This window comes from Halichoerus grypus, chromosome 6 (genome assembly GCF_964656455.1).
Source record: "Halichoerus grypus chromosome 6, mHalGry1.hap1.1, whole genome shotgun sequence".
NCBI lineage: Eukaryota > Metazoa > Chordata > Mammalia > Carnivora > Phocidae > Halichoerus > Halichoerus grypus.
Window position 1 is genome coordinate 61,813,836 of NC_135717.1, and position 20,834 is coordinate 61,834,669.

Below are 20,834 nucleotides of genomic sequence, written 5' to 3' on the forward strand. Positions count from 1 at the left end.
TCCATATGTTCATTCCTAACATACAGAAAGACAGTTGATTTTTAGAAGGAAAATATTCAGTCTTTCATCACTGAGTCTGATGTAAGATAAAGGGTTTTTTTGGCACATGCTCTTCATCAGTTTGAAGAAGTTCCCTTCTTTTCCTAGATTGCTAAGAGTTCTTTTCATGAATGGGTGTTGGATTTTTTCAAATGATTTTTCTCCATCAATTGACATGATCATGTGCTATGTCTCTATTAGCCTGTTCTTATGGATTTTACTGATTTATTTTCAAATGTTAAACTAGCCTTTCATTTCATGAATAAATCCCAGTTGATCATAATATATAATTTTTTATACATAGCAGGCTTCAATTTGCTAATATTTTTTTTTTAGGATTTTTGCACCTAAATTCATGAAGGATATTGCCCTATAGTTTTCGTTTTTGCCTACGGTCTCTGTATGGTTTTGGTACCATGGTAATACTAGCCTCATATAATGCACTGGGAAGTGATTCTGCCTCTTCTAATTTTCTGATATATATTGTGTAAAACTGGTGTTAATTCTTTAATGTCTGGTAAGATTCTCTAGTGAAACTATCCAGACATTCTGCAAATTCATTTTTCAGGAGCTTTTAAATTAGAAATTCAATTTTTATGGTCATATGACTTTTAAAGAATATTTCATTTTGATTGAATTTTGGTAGTTACTGGTTTTTGAGGAATTGCTCCATTTTTTTCTAAGTTGTGAAATTCATGAGCATAAAGTTGTTTGTAGTTTCCCCAGTTATCCTTTTAAAGATGACAAGTTCTATAGTGATATCTCATTTTATTCTTAAAGTTGGAGATTTGTGTCTTTTGCCCATCTCTTTCCATATTTATTAGTCATGCTAGAGGTTTGTCAATTTTATTGGTTTATTTTCAAAGAACTAGGTTTTTTATTTCCTCTGTTGTTTTCCTATTTTCAATTCCATTTATTTCTGCTATTATCATTATTATTTCCTTCCTTTCTGGTTGATTTGTGTTTATTTTGCCCTTCTGTTTCTAATTTTTTGAGGTAGAAACTACAATTATTGATTTGAGACCTTCTTCTTCTCTCCTGCTAGCATTTAGAGGTATATTTCCTTCTTAGCACTGCTTTAGCTGTATCTCATATATTTGGTATGTTTTATTTTTCATTCTGCCTTAGGTACTTAAAAAATTGTATTGAGACTTCCTCTTAACCCTCCCTATTCCCAGTTTGCTGAGAGTTTTCATCATAAATATATGTTGGACTTTCTCATGTGTTTTTTCTACATCTGTCTGCCCTCTGGCTCCAACATTTTACATTTTTCTCATATACATAATCCCCACCTGCACCTTATTCTAGAAATTCTGTGGTTTTAGCCATTACATTTAGGTTTATGATCCATTTGAGTTAACTTTTATATGAGGTGTGAGGTAGAGTTGAGGTTCATTTTTTGCTTATAGCTATCCATGTGTTCCAGCACCTTTTGTTGAAAAGATCACCCTTTCCTGCTTGAATTGGCTTGGCACCTTTGTCAGAGATCAATTCACCATATATGACCCACTAGGTTTATTTCTGGGGTCTCTATTCTATTCTGTCAATCTATATGTTTATCCTTATGCCAATATCATTGTACCTTGACTACTGTGTCTTTAGAATAAGTCTTGAAAGCAGGTTGTGTGAGTCCTTCAGCTTTGTTCTTTTTCAAAATTATTTCAGCTATTTAAGGTCCATGAATTTTCCATATAAATTTTAGAGGAGCTTGTTGATTAAAAAAAAAAAAGCCTGCTAGGATTTTAATTGGGATTGTGTTGAATCTATAAATCAATCCGGAAATAACTGACAGTTTATATCATCTAAATCATGAACATGGTATGCTTCTCCATCTATTTAAGTCTTTAATTTCTCTCAGGAGTGTTTTGTATGGTTTTGTAGATATTTTGTCAAATTTATCCATAAACATTTCCTATTTTTATGCTATTATAAGTGGTGTTTTTAGAAATTTCCATTTTTGATTGTTTATTGCTTGTATAGAGAAATACATTGTTTTTGTATCTTGATCTTTGTGAACTTGCTAAATTCACTTATTAATTCTAGTAGCTTTTTTGTAGATTCTTTAAGATTTCTTACATAGATGATAATGTCATCTGGGAATAAAAATAGTTCTACTTCTTCCTCTCCAATCTGGATGCCATTTCTTTTTCTTACATTAGTATCCTGGTTAAGATCTAAAATACAATGTTGAATGGAGATGGTAAGAGCTGAAATTCCTTTTTTTTTTTGGTTATCTTTTTTTTATTATTATTATGCTCAGCTAGCCAACATATAGTACATCATTAGTTTTTGATGTAGTGTTCAACGATTCATTAGTTGTGTATAACACCCAGAAGAGCAGAAATTCTTGTCTCATTCCTGATCTTAGCTGTCAGTCTTTCCCTATGAAACATGGCAGTAGTTTTAAATGTTTTGTAGATACCCATTATAAGCTCTATTCCTATTTTGCTGAGAGTTTTTCTTTTTTAAGTAGGCTCCACACCCAGCATGGACCCAACATGGGGCCTGAGCTCATGACCCTGAGATCAAGACCCGAGCAGAGATCAAGAGTTAGACGCTTAACTGACTGAGGCACCCAGGCGCCTCTCACTTAGAGTTTTATCACAAATGTATATTGGACTCTCTCAAATGCTTTTCCTACATTTATATCTGCCTTCTGCCTCATACATTTTACATTTTTCCCATACGCAAAACACATTCATCCTCACCCAAGGCCTCCAAAAATCCCATCCTATTACAGTGTCAGCTTGAAGCCAAGATCTCATTGTCTAAATCTGGTCCAGGTGCACATAAGCCTCCTTGAATATAGTCTATCTTGATCTGATGACCCAGGAACTAAAGAGACAAGTTATCCAACCCCCATAGCCAACATATCATAGTGGGACATTGGATAACCTCTAGACACCCTCTCCTTCCAAAAAAGGAAAGAGTGGGAGGCATATAATGACCAATCTGTAGTATTTTTTGTTTCTCACACATGGTTCCTTATTTCCTGCCAACTTACTTTTGGTTTACATTTCACCCTGCAGAAAAGGTTACTGGTTCTTAGCCTAATGTGGGAGATCACCTATGACCACCTCTTCACACACACACACACACACACACACACACGCACACACGTACATTCTAGCATGCCCAGCACTGTGACTTCTGTTTCTGGTTTGCCCAGACTGGTGAATGCCCTAAGGGGAAGTTCAGTTTGGAATGCTAAATTCTCCCTGATGTTTCTCCCTTGACATTTGATTTTACCTGGTAATCCCTCTCTTGTCAATTCTTTGGTGCTTTATTTATAAAGACGTTTATACTATTTCATCTAAATTGTTTTTGTTTTCTTTTTTTCTGGGAGTTGGTTTGAATGCCTAGCTTACTTGATAGTTTCCCCCACTATAATCAATATCAGTGTGCGTAATGGAAAAAGCTTAGGCCCTCTTTCCCAAACAGTTTGAATTTTCCCTCAGAATCCTCCTAATACATTGGAGTTGATACACAGAATCATGTCTGCTCTCGGGAGGAGCTTTCAGGTCTCTAGCTATCAGAGGGACCAACCGTCCTGGTTTGCCTGACTGGGGGGTTTCTAGATACAAGACTCTCTGCATTAAGCCTGGAGAAGTTCTGGTCAGACCAGGATGATCTGGTCCCTCTCAACTGTAACTCTGCTTTCATCACTAAGTGTAGGTGTGAGTAACCCACTCCTCTTTTCTTAGAGAAGGACATGAACCATCACACTTTCCAGTGAGATCAGATAATCCCATGGTCCTGCAGCTCCTTATCTGTCCTCCGCCTGCTAGTTGACCAATGAGGTGGCTCAGCTGGACCGAAGTAAGTTCTCAGGGAGACTTGATATTGATGGCATTGGTGCCACCTCCTTGAGCTCAAGTCTGGGTGATCTTAACAGGGCATTTCCCTGGCCAGGAATCTTCTAGAACAAAGATGCACTAGATGGTCCCCAATAAATGTATAAAGTGGTATGGAGCTGGTTTTCCTCTCCTGTAGCACTTTCCATGACTCATCCTGCTGGCCTAGCCCAACATCACTTTGTGGTGGAGTAATAAAAGATAAAGGGAGAGTGTCCTCTCTGGTCATTTTCTTCTTGTAAATTGTTATTTTTGTGTGTGAACTTTACACATATACCAGGTATGCTAGTGGTACTTACGGCTCTGACCCTTGCACAACATCTAGGATTACTATAGCACAACACAACACCAGGAATTACCCACAGTGAACATTTACTGCAACTACTACTCTGTGACAGATAAACGACAATTTCTTCAAATGGGAATTTGGAGCTTTCTGCCTGAACTCAGCATTAATGGCTTATGTTCATTGCAATGTATTAGTGTAACATTCTGACAGAGAGGTGTCAAGGGAGAGAATCAGGGACTAAATGAACTAAATAAAAACAAAGGAAAGAGGATCAGGACTAGAACAGAACAAAGATATTTCTCTTAACCATACCTGGCCAAGAGTTTTTCCTTATTAAAAAGGGCAGCACATCTCAATGGATGGTCCAAGGATCCATGGGGTTCCCAAAATCTTTAGGGCTTTTGCAGCATCGTTATTATTTTCCTAACAATACGAAAACAATCATCACCTTTTTTCACTCTCATGGTCTCACCAGCATACAGTGGAGTTTTCCAGAGGTTCGGTGATATTTACCCTGATAGAATGAATGCAGAAGCAGATATAAGGATCCAGCTGTCTTCTAGTAAGCCAGATATTCAAGAAATTTGCAAAAATGCAAGGCAATGACACTCTTACTAAACTTTTTTGTTTTGGAAACTATTTTTATAAAAAATATGCTATTTATTTTAGCATGTAAAAGATTGTTATTGTTATTTTTAAATGAACTAATAAATAATTTGATTGTTTTAATTTCACATGCAGTAAATATTAACTGATAAAACCAATCTAAACCAAATCTCCTTAGAGGCCTCAATAATTTTTAAGAGTGGAAAGGGATCCTGAGACCAAAAAGTTTGAGAACCACTGGAACAAAACCTATAAATTAATATGTAAATTAACCTATCAATTAAAGTACACTCTAGTTAGTCCATATATTGTATAGCTGTGTCACATGTGTATGAACAGTATTACCAGCTTATTAAACTATATGTAGTTCATGCTATAGTGTGGGTTAAGTCATTTTCAACTTATCACTTTTAAAATTCATTCCTTCATTTACTCATAACAAATATTTGAGTATCTACTCTGTGGCAGCCACCATGGTAGGTTTCGGGGTACAACTGTGAACAAGATGCAGTTCTTGATTTCAAGTAGCTCACCAGATGGAAATAGCAGATAAGTCAACAGACCATCTCCATACAGTGTGAGGATAGCCACGAGAGGGGGACTGTGTGCTGTATAAACCTGAGGGTGGGAACCTGCTCCGGTCTAGGGGAGTAAGGGGGAGGGGTTCCCAGAGGTGTTATCTGAACTCTGACCTGAAGAATGAGCAGGAGCTAACCAAGAGGTGGCACTTTAGGAAGAGGAAACCACATAAAAGAAACAGTACTCTGAGACATTTGGTAATAAAACTCCTGATTATAGGTAGACAAATGTGTCTGCTGATTTCATGGGGTATGAATTGCTGCATTGGTCTGAAGGCTTCACTGTGGTGGATTTGGAACAACACTGGCTCAAGGGAATTTTTCCTTTCACAAGGTTCGCCCTCTGCCCTGTGACTTACAAGTAGATCATGAAGGCTGAGCAGGGCTACCAGATGTCTAGGACTGTGTGGAGCAAGCACATTTTCTGATGGTGGGCAGGAACTCACTGACAGTGAGAGAGGGAACACATGGATAGTAGAACTTGCTCTGCGGTCTGCCAAATATATAAGGATGCAATCACCTTGAGCCACTACTCATGTCATTCTTGTCTTCATTAATTGCCACGATTCCCAAAGCTATAATGTAAATGAAGTTTCCCACAGATCACTGGAAGCATCCCCCAGATTTCAAAGTGGTTCTCAGTCCTATGGCAGCAACAGTTGGCAAACCGTAGATTCTACCTGTGGATCACCAGCGTCAGAACAGTGATAGTACCAGAGGGGCGCCTGGGTGGCTCAGTCAGTTGGGCATCTGATCTTGACTTCATGATCTTAGGATTGTGAGAAAGAGCCCCTTGTGGGGCACCCTGCTAGGCATGGAGGCTGCTTAAGAGCTCTCTCTCCCTCTCCCCTTACCCCTCCCCACACTTGCACGCTCACTCTCTCTCTCTCTCTCTCAAAATAAATAAATAAATAAAAATGTACAGTGATAGTACTAATGAGAAGTGATATAATAACAAATTTTATCAAATACACAGGACTAGACACAGAAATTCAGACATGTATTTTATTATAGTAAATGTCTGGGTCATCAAAATACTGGTTTCCTAGTTGAATGGCCAAACACTGCCACATTACCTGGTATATGTCTAGACAGACCTGAGGCATGACTCAAAGGGAACTCAGGCAACAAGGACCCCAGTTATGGGATCAAGGCCAACTGCAGCAGTAACTCAGGGCTGGGCCCCCAGAATGAGGGGCTACAGCAACCTTCGTAACTCCTTTCTATCTTAAGTCTGGGTTGTCCCTAGAAGCCAAGTATACCGGGATGAAACAGATGAGAAAAGAGTTAAAATTAAGAGTTCAGTTATAGTACTTTTCTGATGAGTACACTTTTTTTTTTTTTTTGGTTTTTAACCAAAGAGGTGAATGATCTGTACACTGAAAACTATAAGACATTGATGAAAGAAATTGAAGAAGACACAAATAAATGGAAAGATAACTCATGTTCCTGGACTGGAAGAATTAATATTGTTAAAAGGGCTATACTACTCAAAGCCAATGTGATCTCTATTATGATTCCAGTTTTTACAGATTGCGCTTTTTACCAAAAGAATTATTAGAAAATAAATAGAATTATTATTAGAAAAAATAATTCTAAAACTTATATGGAATCACAAAAGACCCCCCCCCCCAAACCCAAGCAATGCTGAGAAAGAAGAACAAATTTGGAAGTATCACACTTCATGATTTCAAAGTATATTATAAAGCTACAGGAATCAAAACAGTATGGTACTAGCACAAAAACAGACACACAGACCAAACGAAAGAGAGCTGAGAGTCCAAAACTAAACCTATGAATACATAGCCAACTAATATTTGACAAAGGAGCCAAGGACACTCAATAAAGAAAAGACAAGTCTCTTCAATAAATGGTGCTGGGAAAATTGGACATTCACATGTCAAAGAATGAAACTAGACCCCTATCTTATACCACTCCCCCAAATTAACTCAAAATAAATTACAGACTTAAATGTAAGGCCTGAAGCCATAAAACTTCTTGAAGAAAACATAGGGGAAAAGCTTCTTGACATAGGTATCAGCAATGATTTTTTTGGATATGACACCTAACGCACAAGTAACAAAATAAAAAATAAACAAGTGAGACTATATCACATTGAAGACCTTCTGTACAGCAAAACAATCAACAAAATAAAAAGGCAACTTATGGAATGGTAGAAAATATTTGGAAATCATATATCTGATAAGGGATTAATATCCAAAATATATATAGATCTCATACAACTCCATTGCAAAAAAAAATAAAAAATAAAAAAATAAGAAAACCCAAATAATCCAATTAAAAATGGGCAGATGATTGAGGTACCTGGGCAGCTGGGTGGTTGAGTATCCGACTCCTGCTTTTAGCTCAGGTCATGATCTTGGGGTCATGGGTTCGAGCCCCACATCCAGCTCCTCACTCAGCCTGGAGTCTGCTTGTCCCTCTATCACTCTGCCCCTCCCTGCACTCACTTGCATGCATGTGTACGTGTGTGTGTGCTCTCTCTCTCAAATAAATAAAATCTTTAAAAAAAAAAAAAATAGGGAGGTGACCTAAGTAGATATTTTCCAAAGAAAATATTTTCCAAATGGCCAACAGGTACATGTAAAGGTATTCAGCATCATTAATCATCAGGGAAATGCAAATCAAAACCATTAATGAGATATCACCTCATACTTGATAGAATGGCTATCACTATAGATAACAAGGGTCGGTAAAAATGTGGAGAAAAGGGAAAACTTGTGCCCCGCTGGTGGGAATGTAAATGGTTCAGCCACTATAGAAAACAGTATGGATTTCCTGAAAAAGATTAAAAATAGAATTACCATATGACCCAGCAACTCTTCTTCTGAGCATTTATCTGAAGGGAGCAAAATCCCTATCTCAAAAAGATAGCTGCATCCCCATGATCACTGCAACATTATTCACAATAGCCAACACGTGGAAACCACCTAAGTGTCCATTAACAAATGAATGGATAAAGAAAATGTGGCATTGATATAACGGAATACTATTCAGCCATAAAAAAGAAGGAAATCCTGCCATTTGCAACAACATGGATGGGGCTTGAGGACATTATGCTAAACGAAATCAGTCAGAGGAAGACAAATACCGTATGATCACTTATATGTGGAATGTAAAAAAACTGAACTTAGAGAATTGGTGATTGTCAGAGGTGGGGAGTGAAGTGAGGTTGGCGAAATGGGTGAAGGTGGTCACAGTACATAAACTTCTAGTCATAATAAACATCCTAGGAATATAGCATACAACATAGTGACTATAGTTAACAATACTGTATTGTATATTTGAAAATTGCAAAGAGAGCAAATCTTAGAAGTTCTTATCACAAGAAAACAAAGTTTGTAACTATGTGTGGTGATGGATGTTAACTCAATTTACCATGGTGATCACTTTACAATATACACATATATCAAATCCTTTTTTTGTACACCTAAAACCAATACAATGTTATGTGGCGATTACATCTCAATTTTTTAAAAAGATAAATGAAAGGCACTACGCATAAGAATCACAGGAAGATACAAAACTATTTCATACGCTTCCCTTCAAGCCGATCTCAGGATACTATGATTCCAAATTTCATTGCTTCCCTACACTTACTGGTGGTGCCTTTTTACTTGCAGCTCTTTGACTTTTTAGGCTAGGTTCTTAAGAGACCAGAAAATAAACCGCATTGGAAAACAGTAATAGGCAAGCATGGAACAAAAACCCTGCAGTGAGAACATTTTTACATTTCTACAAAAAGACTCTGCATCCACTCTACCGTCTCCCACTTCTCCATCTAGGTACAATCATCAATCCAGAAATCTTCATTTCTGGAAAAAAAGTACTGTGGCAAGAAACAAAGGAAGCCAGAGAGCCACAAAGCCAGCCTCCCACCGAGTTAGGAACAGAATGCCTTGGTGGGAGGGAGGGGGCGCCAAACAGTGACCTTGCTGGGCCCAAAGGTATGCCCTGGAAACCTTGGTCATGAGAAGAACCTTAAGCAGACTCTCTCTTCTGAAAACATGAACCCCCAAACTAGTTCTGAGCATGCCGAAGGCTCTTGTGTGTGGGGGGGTGCGGTTTGTGATGCAAGATCTTGCTGCTTGGCAACAAGCTTGGTGCTCCACAAACTTCCAAACAACAAAATAAAACGTGATTGGTTCCCCTGTGGGCAATATAATAGCACCGGTTAACTGCTTAAGTTTAAATAAAGAGGCCAAGTAAAACTATGGGTTCTGTTCATAGTATCGGCACAAACTCACTGATCAAGGAGTTTAATTTCTTCTCTAATGTCGTTAACAAACTGACAATATAACACTTGCTTCCCATTCTATAAAAACACTTTCAATTTTAATGACAATGTGCACATTTCGTTTGTTTTGAGAAACAACTCCTAGACTTTGGAGGAATGACAGAAGGGGGTGGGGAGAGAAGAAATCGACCAAGTATATTCCAATAATGGAGACGATTTTTATAGGCGAGGTATCTAAAAGTAAAGGGTTCAAAATAACGTTATTTGTTAGCACATGGTTTCTGTGAATGGCTAACCATAATTTTTTTCCTTGCCTGCATTCCCAAGTTGGTTTCATAGAAGGCTTTATTGTCGTCCCGGAGCATTGTTTTGCATTAATTTCTATGACAAGGAACCCAAAACACATGGTGCTGAGAGTAACAAAACAGAGTTAGGGAAACAGTCATGACTTGGCACAAAGTGTGACAAGCTGTAAAAAAGGGAATGTTTCAATATCTGAAGTGGTGTTGACTTCCTATGAACAACCTTTTCTCTTCTAAACAGTATCATATTCTTTTCAAGCACATTTAGAACGCAAGTCAAGCTGTGTTTTATTTTTGATTATAATAAACACAGTCAGTTTCCTGTAACAAAGACATACTAGTGGTGACCAGTTGAAAGCCAAAGTACACCACCATAAGCTGGGCGGGGGGTGAGGTGGCGGGGCCTGGGGGGTGGGTAGTCAACAGATAAAATAAAAGAGCAGCCGTCTGGAAAGTTCTCTTAAAAGAACATAAAAAGCCAGTGTTTTCTTATGAGACAAACACAGAATGCCAAAATATCTAGCTGGGCTCTTTTTTTGTTGTTGTCACTTATGGCAATTTGTAACTAAAAATAGCAGATCCTTCAAAATATTGGGCTCTCCTATTTGTGTGTGTGTGTTTTTTAAATCTCCATAATAAAACTCAAAAACTTTGGACAGTGCTTTAAATGGTAACACGATTTCTTATGGAAGACTCATCTACGTGGCAGCTTATTACGTTTATCATAGTACTAATCAATCTGTTGCCTTAAAATGATCATTTAAAAATGTTTATAGAAATAGGTGAAGGGATGAAGAGGTACAAATTTACAGTTATAGAATATATATGTCACAGGGTTGCAAAGTACAACATGGGGAATATAGTCAATAATATTGTAATAACGTTGTATGGTGACCACACTTACTGTACTGAGCATAGCTTAATGTATGGAATTGTCTGTCGAATCACTATGTTGTACACTTGAAACTAATATAACATCGTGTGTTAATTATGCTTCAATTAAAAAAAGTCTATAATTATGCATGCATTTAGATTATTGACGAAGGTGAAATAAGTTTACAGTAAAATGTTTACAGATAAAGTTTATAAATCTTTCATGATTAAATTGAATTCCTGATTTCAAATTTATTAGGAAATAATGTAAATCACCTTACCATTTCTTGAACTAATGATTTTTCATAATCGAGCTCACATAGTAATCTGTCTCTACCATCAATTAGCTAAAAGAGAAGAATATTACATTTTGATTAAAGAAAAGAACAGAATGTCTAAAATTCCTCCTCAGCAGAATTTAGCAACACATATTTTGATTTTAAACAGGAGAAAAGGGGATTCTAATATGATTTAGAAAATTTAAATGTCTGTAGATTATCATGTAACAATAATACATTATTATATAATTACTGTATTTTTACTAGAAAAGCAAGCAAAATATACACAGGAAATGCCAATTTATTTACAATCTTCCTCACATTACCGCAACAGAATGTGACATCAATATATAATAAAGCAAGTAGAGTCTGTCAAGAAGAGAAATTTTGCTCTCCTCTTTATAGGACCCATTTCTTTTATTTTAGATTTTGGTGTTCTATTTCTACGCACATCAAATTCTCTTCATGCCACCTGAAAACAGCCATCAAAGAGCATACGCTGTAGGGCCACTGCACTCCTATCACTTGCCTCCATATCTTCAGTGATTATTTGCCATTTGTGTATATTTATATTATACTATATCAGATACACTGATATAATATAATTGATATATAATATATATTAATATATATCATGATATATATGTTATCAATGATATATAATATATATTATGTATTATATATCATATTATATATCAGTTATATAATATATACACATATATGTATATACGTATAAGACACATAATATATACCAGTTATATAATATTATATACATATATTGGACGTCAGTTATGTTATATACACTGATAAACTTCAAACCTTGATTCTGACATCCACTCAATTAATTCATATATTCATTTATTTATACACATGTATAGATGTGTATATTAGATGCTGGGAGGTCTACGTTCGTCTACGGAGGTACAGAAATGAAATAGAACAGATCCCTTCCTCTGGAGCATCTACAGTATGGTAGGAGAGCAATGTGAAAAAATGACCATAATACATAAGAAAATATGTTAATAAATCACATTTTCAGGTGGTCAAAAGCATAGCGATCTACATACCCCAGCAACCACAGTTATAATCAGATATACCAGGAGAGGTACTGTTTGACAATGGTCTTGAGGGATACGTGCAACAAGTTGGAGAAGGAACAAGGTAGAGAAAACAGCAAACAAAATAGCACAGCAACTGGAGAGGAACATGGAGTCATGGAGGACTTGGGGAAGGCTTGGTATAAGGGGACCCAAGGTGCAGAGAGACAGCAGTGGCAGGAAAGGAGGAGGGTTGGGTGACCGTAGGAGAGGCCTCACTCCCCACAGTCAGAGGTGGAAGGCAGGATGATGCAATGAGCCGAACAGGAGTCTGTTCAAATGGGAGCTCTTCTCCTTACTAGCTGTGTGGGTTAACTAAGTCTCTGCTTCAAGTCTTAGTTTTCTTGTCTGTAAAATTAAGATAATAAAACCTATTTCAAAGAGTTCTTCTGGAGAGAATTTAGCTGTTTCTGGCATCTGAAAATCCCCCAGTGTATTTTTGGGTGGTCTGATTTTATACGGTAGGCAATGGGGAACCATTGAAAGTTTTAGCACGTATAATGAAGGTAGGACACAGCTATGGCAGAGTGTGGAAGCTAGATTTGAAAAGGGATGAAGGTGGAGACAGGAAAATGAAGTTCGAATCTATGGAAATGATGAGAGCCTCAACCAAGTCTGCAGCAATGCTGTGACAGAGAAGGGGGATTTAAGATCAATTTTGGACGGAAAATCTACAGATTGAGTGACCAACTAGATATAAGGTATAAAGGAGAGAGTAGAGAACGACCTTAGATTTCTCATCTGTTCTTCAGGATCGATGGCAAGGTCATTCATTTAAATGGGGGAACACAGCAGAATCCAAATTCAAGGGGTAATGAGTTCAAATTTTGACAGTGGGTTTGATGAGCATGTAGAGCATTTTTTTCAGCAAATATTTTTTAGGGCTCATGACTAAGAATATAAACAAGACAGTTCCTGACCTTAAGAGAGCAAATACTCCCAGGTATGCAGGGCCATAGAGGGAGCTTCTAATTACCATAGGAAATGGATGGGGACTGTCAAAGTGCATGTAACATCGAAATTAAAGATGAGAACAGAGTTGAAACTAGAGACGTGGTGTTCAGGGTAATCACGAAGCAGGAGAGGAAGTTTGGAAGTCACTGGTAAACAAGTGTGCCAGTTATGGGAGAGGCTGAGGTCAGCTAGAGAGAAAATGAGGAAGATCAAGGTTAAATAGAATTCCCAAGAATGGAATTCAAGTGGAAAATGGAGAAGGAGAAGCCACCGACAGATATTGCTTAGGAAGGAATGAAGAATTGTGTGAAGAATCAGAAGTGAGCATTGCTGCAGAAGACTCTATGACATGGCAAGTAGTCTGTCATATATGGCAGAAAATTCAGGAAGGAAAAAAACCTCAAAAGGATTGAAGGCGGGGCACCTGGGTGGCTCAGTCGTTAAGCGTCTGCCTTCGGCTCAGGTCTGATCCCAGGGTCCTGGGATCAAGCCCCGCATCGGGCTCCCTGCTCAGCGGGAAGCCTGCTTCTCCCTCTCCCACTCCCCCTGCTTGTGTTCCCTCTCTTGCTGTGTCTCTCTCTGTCAAATAAATAAAATCTTAAAAAAAAAATTAAAAAAAAAAAGGATTGAAGGCAATATGAATCTCACTGTGACCTTATCCACAGGGGGAGTGAAAAGGGGCTGGTAAACATAGATTTCTTTTAAATAATATTTGAAGTACAGTAAATGGCAATGGGTTGGGGGTGATTAGGGTCAATGGATACCACCAAGATGATGGTTTCACTATGTCTGTAAGCTAGAGGAAAATTTTTAAAAGCATAAGAGAGAAAGGGGCTGATGAAGTAAGTTCCAGAAGAGGAAGAAGGAAGAGATGAGTCAGGGAATAGATGGAAGGATGAATCAGGGCAAAGGAGAATGATCCTCTTCAGATAAAAAGGAGTAAAGGTAAGGCTAGGTAAGCTAAGTGACAGAGTAAGAGAGCGCAGAAGGGGAAAAAAAAAATCCAAGTGTCCGCCATGTTTCCTGTGAATTAGGAAGCATGGAGAGGATGGAATATGGGAATTAAGAAAAGTAGTGGAGATTAGAACAGCTGTAGGGGTAGTAAGAAAGGGTGCTAAGTAGATCCAAGTGAAATGCTAGGCAGGGAGAAGGTGCAGCTACTCTGGGTTAAAACCCCATATGCTTGCAATGCCACCAACAGGCAAGGATTGGCCCATCTCCACTGGAGCAGGGCTGGAGAACAGTGGGGACTGGCTAGATAAGGGTCTCCGAAGGTGACACAGTGGTATAGTTGATAAGGTGGGAGGGTAGATGGCAGGTTTAGGGAAAGTAATGGAATGAGGTGGAAGGCAAGGAAAAGATTTTGTATTGAGTCATCATACCTTGGTCTGAAAAGGAGTGTCACCAAGTTTTCAATGGGTGTCAATTACCACAAACACCAAGACCATTAGCCCCAACACTTCCTGCCTCCTTAGATCACTCTTCATCAATGACCTCTTCTGCTCTACGTCTCCACTCTCATTCTTCTTTCCATTGGCATCATTTAAAAATATTCTAGTTTCTTCTTTAAAAAAAAATTCCTCCCTCAGCCCCATGTCCCTCTCCAACTACTCCCCTACCTCTCTCTAGCCATCCACAGCCAAACTTCTAGAGAGTTGCCCACGCTCACCATCTCCACTTCTGCATTCACCCTGCTTCTCACCTGTTCCCACCATTCCAGGAAAATGACTCCCATTAATATCACCGGGGTCACTTTGTTGCCAGAGCTAATTGCCTAATCTTCCCTTTTGAGCCTTTAGCACAGTTGGCGGTAAGACACAGTGCAAAGGATATTCTCCCTTGCTTGGCTTCCGTGATGTCCCCTCTCTGGCTTCCCCTACTGATTGTTCTCATCTTCATTCGAATGCTCTCCAGCCTCAACTTCTCCTTTACCTCTCCCATCTTCAACATTATCAATGACCATAGCTTTTACTGCCTAAACATCCCTGGAATTCATCCTGCTTGATCATTCCCAGTGTCACGGTCCTCTTTCTGTTTCAGATTATACTTTCTCTGGTCTATCCAAGTAGCCTCTTAACTGGTCTCTCCAGCTCCAGATTTTCCTCCCTCCCTCTCATTTTCTTTCTGAAACGTGAAACCAATCCTTCCACAATGTTCAAGGCTCCCCAATGCACTCAGAAGGCAACTCAAACCCCTTAGCATGAATAATAATCCTCTGCCATGAGCCCTGCTTCTTACCACCCCTTGCTCTCGCATACCCCTCAGCTATAGCAAATCACATGCACTTACTTCCCTTTTGCATGTTTCTGACCCTTCCCACTTCCCATATCCCTTTCCTGGCTTACTAGAACCTCTCTTCTGGGAGTCAACTCAGAGTCCTTCCTCCAACCTTCCCGGATCCCTTACAATCCACACTGGGCTCCCCAACATGGCCCACAGCAATCTATGCTGCCCTGCATCCTGATGCTGATCACACCCTGAGCTGTCATTTCTGACTTCTGGCTGACTCCCTCCCAGAAGGAGATTCATATTAAGGCCACAGCTGGAATATAGATTCAGCTGTTATTCGATTATTGGAATTTAAACATGCAAGTTACTGAATATCATAATAGACAGTGCTTCAAACCCTGATGGAAGGCATGAGATCAGCCTACCCCAATACAGGCCATTTTCAACTTGGTTTTCATTGAACCCAGGGCTAAAAAAGGAAACATGTGTCTTATCCAGGGGCTTCTGAGCTGCTTACCCCGCCCCCTTCTTCCTGCCCCAACACAAATTCTCATAGCTCACCGGATTGCTACCTTGTACTTTAGCCATACCAAATCACAAACAAGTCCACAAACATACCTCATGCTGTATGCATTCACGGTCCGACCCAGCTCTTCCACCCTCCTACCTACCTGGAAAGATCAGCTCCAGTGAAAGAGTGCAAAATAAGTGTGGAGCTATGTGTGAAGCCTTTCTAGAACCTTCCAGGTAAAGCTAGACATCTCTTCTCTATGTCCATACTTCCATTACAGTCCACATCACACAGCCCGAGGGTTTTTGTCTCTTGCTCTAGACTTAATCTGCTCTACAGCAGGGCCGTGTGTGTGTGTGTGTGTGCGCGCGTGTGTGCGTGTGTGCGTGTGTGCGTGTGTGCGTCTCCGCAGTAGCACAGAGCCTGGCCCTAAAAGGCATCTAATAAACATTGCTGAATTAATTGATATAGTGGAGGATATTGGAAACCAAAGCAGTAATATCAGCTCTCATTTGTTCAACAACTCCTGACGTGCTTGCCAGTTGACACAGCACTTTGATGCACATTATCTCATTCTATCCTCACAGTAAGCCTGTGAGAGACAGGAAGAAGGATAAGGCACTGGCCCAAGGGACCTCAGTGGCAGAAATGGAAGAGGAACCCAAGGTTCTAGATTCTTTCTGCTCAGTACAAATTTGTGCTTATATTCAGTGTTTCTGTGGAGGTCCAGTACGTATAAAGAAAAAAAGAAAAAAGGATTTAGAAATGATCAAACAGACTAAGGATCTGCTATATATGTCTAGAAGAGAGCTGTGAATTAAAAATATGGTGCAAGATATATATAATTTTGAATTTTATAGTAGCCTTGTTAAAAAAAGGTAAAAGAAACAGGTGAAATTAATTTTAATAATATATTTCATTTATCCAAGTATACATTCAAGATATTATCATCTCAATGTGTAATAATTAATATTAATAATCATTGCTGAGATATTTCACTTAAACTAAGTCTTTGAAACTCGGTGTGTACTTTTCACATACAGCACATTTCAATTCGGGAGCTAAAATTTCATCGGAAATACTTGATCTGTATTTAGACTGCATAAAACTTACAGAAGAAAAAGCAGATTCACATACCAAGTTATTTAAAATATAAAATATATTTAAAATATAACCAAGTTATTTAAATATAAATATTTAAAATATTTATTTATAAATCTTTAAATTTAAATTAAAAATTAAAATTAAATATAATTTAAAATTGAGTTCCTCAGTTGCACTAGACACAGTTCATATTTTCAACTAGCCACATGGGGCTACCACTGGGCAGTGCAGACCTAAGGAAGCTGAGGATGCATTTAACTGAAATATTTAAGCTCACACAAGGTATAACTCGTCACTCGAAGGGGCATGTTTCTTTCTAATTGGTGGCTTCCTGGTCAGATTTTTCGCTTTAATTTCTTGTGCTCCTCACAGAGAATAGTAAGCTTCCACAACTCATCTCTACCAGTGACAGAATAGACTGAACAGTTTTAGAAACATTTAAGCCTTCCTTGGAGGTTAAGTGACACCAGAAAGCTGGGACTTCATTTTCAACTGAAGACATTGACGCTAAAAAGGTTAAACTTGTCTGTCCACAGACTCCTGTTTTCTCTGTGAGGACGGGACTTGTACTGTCTCCGCTGCAAACAAGGTGAAGTGCAAGAAAATGAACTCGCTCTGCAAATCCCCATCGATGGGTTTGGTTTTCAGAGAAAACATCGCCCAACTCTGACCCTTCAGGGTAACCAAGTCTTTAAAAAAATAGTTCTTAAGAGTAATTTTATTGAAAACCTAAGAATACCCTGAACTGTAAAATCAGGTTGAAATTTGGACCTAAACTCAGGCACAGGTGGTCATTCGTTGGGGCTCTGGAAACATGGCTAGTGCCTCTGAGGGAATGAATGTTTAATTAAAACTGAATGTCACCCAGTTTTAATTAATATTCATTTTAAAACTGGCACTCAATTCAGTGAGTGGAGAGCATTGATGTTTATTTGGAATAAGTCAGGGATGTAAATACACGTTTTCACCTGTAAATTTCCTGAACTCTAAACACATCTTCATTCTATGAATCACTCAAAGAGCATTTGTCCACACACCAGGCACTGTGCTCAGCACTGGGAATATACCAGAAACGGAGATGATACCGTCTCTGCCCTCATGAGGCTAGCAGCACGGCAGGAAAGACAGCCCGTCGCTGAAAATGTGTTGATAGCTAGGATGGAACGCTACCACTGAGAGCTAAGAAAGCCCAAAGCAGGGGCGCCCGACCTGTGTGGGAGGGCGGGACTGCTGTGGTCCTGCGGCCTTGGATGCACTGGGAGATCTTGACCTTGCTGATACCCAAAAGAATTCCAGTTCTAAATACAGATTTCCTGCATAGCATAAGCCCAGTTCACATGCAAACAGAAAAATGAACATGAAGCCCCATCTGGGCTGAAAATAAGATTGCTCCTTCTTAATAATAGAATTCTCCCACAAGCACACCTTTGGATCCCTGGTGTCCATATAAATTTTCAGTTCCTTACAGTCAACAGGGTAGACACTCAGTTATCCCAAAGGAAAGAACTATCTGTACATTAATTCATTTTCAAGACTGAATCCTTATTTATTACCAGAGACCCTACCCAAATCACGGGAGAGACTAAATACGGAAATGGACTTTTCTCTACACCCCAAGACAAGCGGGACACAGTGTTATTTCACTCGTCGTGCTGACATTTCAATGTAAAAAGAGTCGTTCGTCAAGGTAAAACATTACAGTACCTTTTGAATAGTTTTATGATTCTTTTCTGCCTTCTCTTTCAGACTTACAATTTCATCTCCTGTAAACAAAAGGAAAGAGAGGCCAACCATGAAATTACAAGCTTATGGCCCTGTATTCAAGCTCCCTGCTTCAGGGCAGGCTGTACACGGCTGGCAGACATGCTGGACGCAAGTCCTAGCAGGACTGTGACCTTCACAACTGCCCTTGACATTCACAGCCTTCTTCCTGCTGTTCAGACGGCTGGTCAGATAGGGATTAAGAACTAAGTTCAAGATCCAAGTGTGGCTGAGGGCTGAAAGCTTTTCATCCATACTAGCAATGGACATTTTTGCCGTTAGTCACAGCCAATACAAAGTGCTTTAGCAGGTGGCACTTTATGACTCAGTAAGAACTACCAAAGTCTGAAAAAGCAGCATCGCACCACATTAGAAGGGAAATGAAACTACACCGGCATGGTATAATTTATATTCAAGGGATATTGTAATCTATCTGATTTCATCAATATTTTGCTCTAAGTTTTTTTTTTTTATTGCTTTTCATCACTGCAGGTAAGGGGAACACCATGTAGGTAAGAGAAATACAAAGATAACAGTAAGTGAAAAAAGACTTTAAAGCAGTCTAACTTTGGTGATTTAAATGCACCTTTTGCCAACGTTTAAGGTATGTAAAAAGGGGGAGTATGAGGCATACACATGAAGATTTGTGCTTTAAATTTGTATCCAAAATTGAAGATAATTCCGTAGTAAGTAGTGCCATATTTTTCTGAAGGGCTAACTCTGTTCCTCCACAAAGGATACCCCAGTCTATGTGCTTAAGTATTTAAAGGTTATAAATTTTAGATAATCAAGCAAGCATATGAAACAGAAATCAGCAAAAGTCTCTGTCTATTTATAATATTTCTAGGTGAAATCTTAGTACATTTTTCAAAGGTCAGTGTTTGTCTTGGGGGGAAAACAAACACCCTGAGTTAGAATGGCATGGCTCAAAAATATAACCACAAATAAACCCTCTTTCCCAAGCAAGGAATGCCATCTTCAATAAAAATCAAACCGATCTTATACATGTAAATCCAACTGATCTTATACATGTAAATAACCAAGCAAACGTATGTTTGGTGAAGACAAACACTGCTATGGATTTTATGAAGTGCCCACTGCATAGGGTTTTCTCAAAAATGACTGTAAAAGGTTACCTAATACTGAATTTTCCTTTAGATTGAGTCGGATTGCTTCTTCGAGTTCTGAAATGATCTGAAGCAGTCTCTTGTTTGCCACTTTGTACTCCAAATTTTCCCTCTCTAGCATTGTCTCTCTGGCAAAAGTGTCCTGAAAGATGGGGAATTCCATATTTCTAAGCAGAAAGCCAAGGATTTAAATATGCAACACAAGACAATACAGATGCAGAAGAGCTATCATATAATTTTCTGAATTCTATTACACACTTATAATATGAATAGTAAAAAGGAAGGAGATTAAATAGAGCTCGCTGGAAGAAAGGCTGCAGTACATTCTGTACAAAGACCACAGCACATGGGGACATTTTATTGACAGGAATAATGCATATCATACTGTTTGTGTGCCCTCATCATTCAGGTCAATTCATTATGGAGGCTGCGTCCGGGGAGGCAGCTGGGGCCCCTCCACCCACACTTCCCTCTGTGTGTGTCTGAAGCGCTGTCCGCCTGTAACTAGGCAGGCTGGGGGGACCGGGACGGGCAGCGCCAGGGGGTGGCAAAGTGCACGGTTAAGGAGGGGGGCTTGTTGCCTTTGTGGCATTTCCCAGTGTCAGCGCTGCCAGTGTCATGAGGAGCACATCACATGTCAAAGCGGTGACGTGTTCGGGCTGGGAGCCGCATGGAGTCCATCAGGCGCACGGATATCCACACAGTTGGTTTTCGGCTTGGTGGAGGAGCCACCCAGAGGCAATTCATATTCTGAACATTAACATGGCTTTGCATGCCTGTCACACTGGGGACTGTGCAGGCGTTTAATGCTATTGAAGACTTCAGTTTAAATCTCTATGCAAACAGCGATTACCTTGTAAGAAGGTTTCAGGATAACTTACAACAAAGGACTTTAAAGTTATAGTTTTAGTAAAGCAAACTCATTTACATTTTTATTATGTGCGTCTTTTGTTTAAATCTTGCCATGTCCACTA

At 39.0% G+C, this 20,834-nt stretch overlaps 1 protein-coding gene across 1 annotated transcript in view; it reads right to left on the reverse strand.

Annotated features, from left to right (window-relative positions):
• Window positions 1–20,834, reverse strand: part of C6H10orf67 (chromosome 6 C10orf67 homolog) — a 159,794-nt gene that overhangs the window by 67,402 nt on the left and 71,558 nt on the right. The window contains exons 11-13 of the mRNA XM_078075241.1: window positions 19,870–19,986; window positions 18,677–18,735; window positions 11,081–11,146 (exon numbers count right to left, since the gene is read on the reverse strand). Coding sequence (XP_077931367.1) covers window positions 11,081–11,146; window positions 18,677–18,735; window positions 19,870–19,986 — 242 coding nt within the window. The remainder of the gene's footprint in view (window positions 1–11,080; window positions 11,147–18,676; window positions 18,736–19,869; window positions 19,987–20,834) is intronic.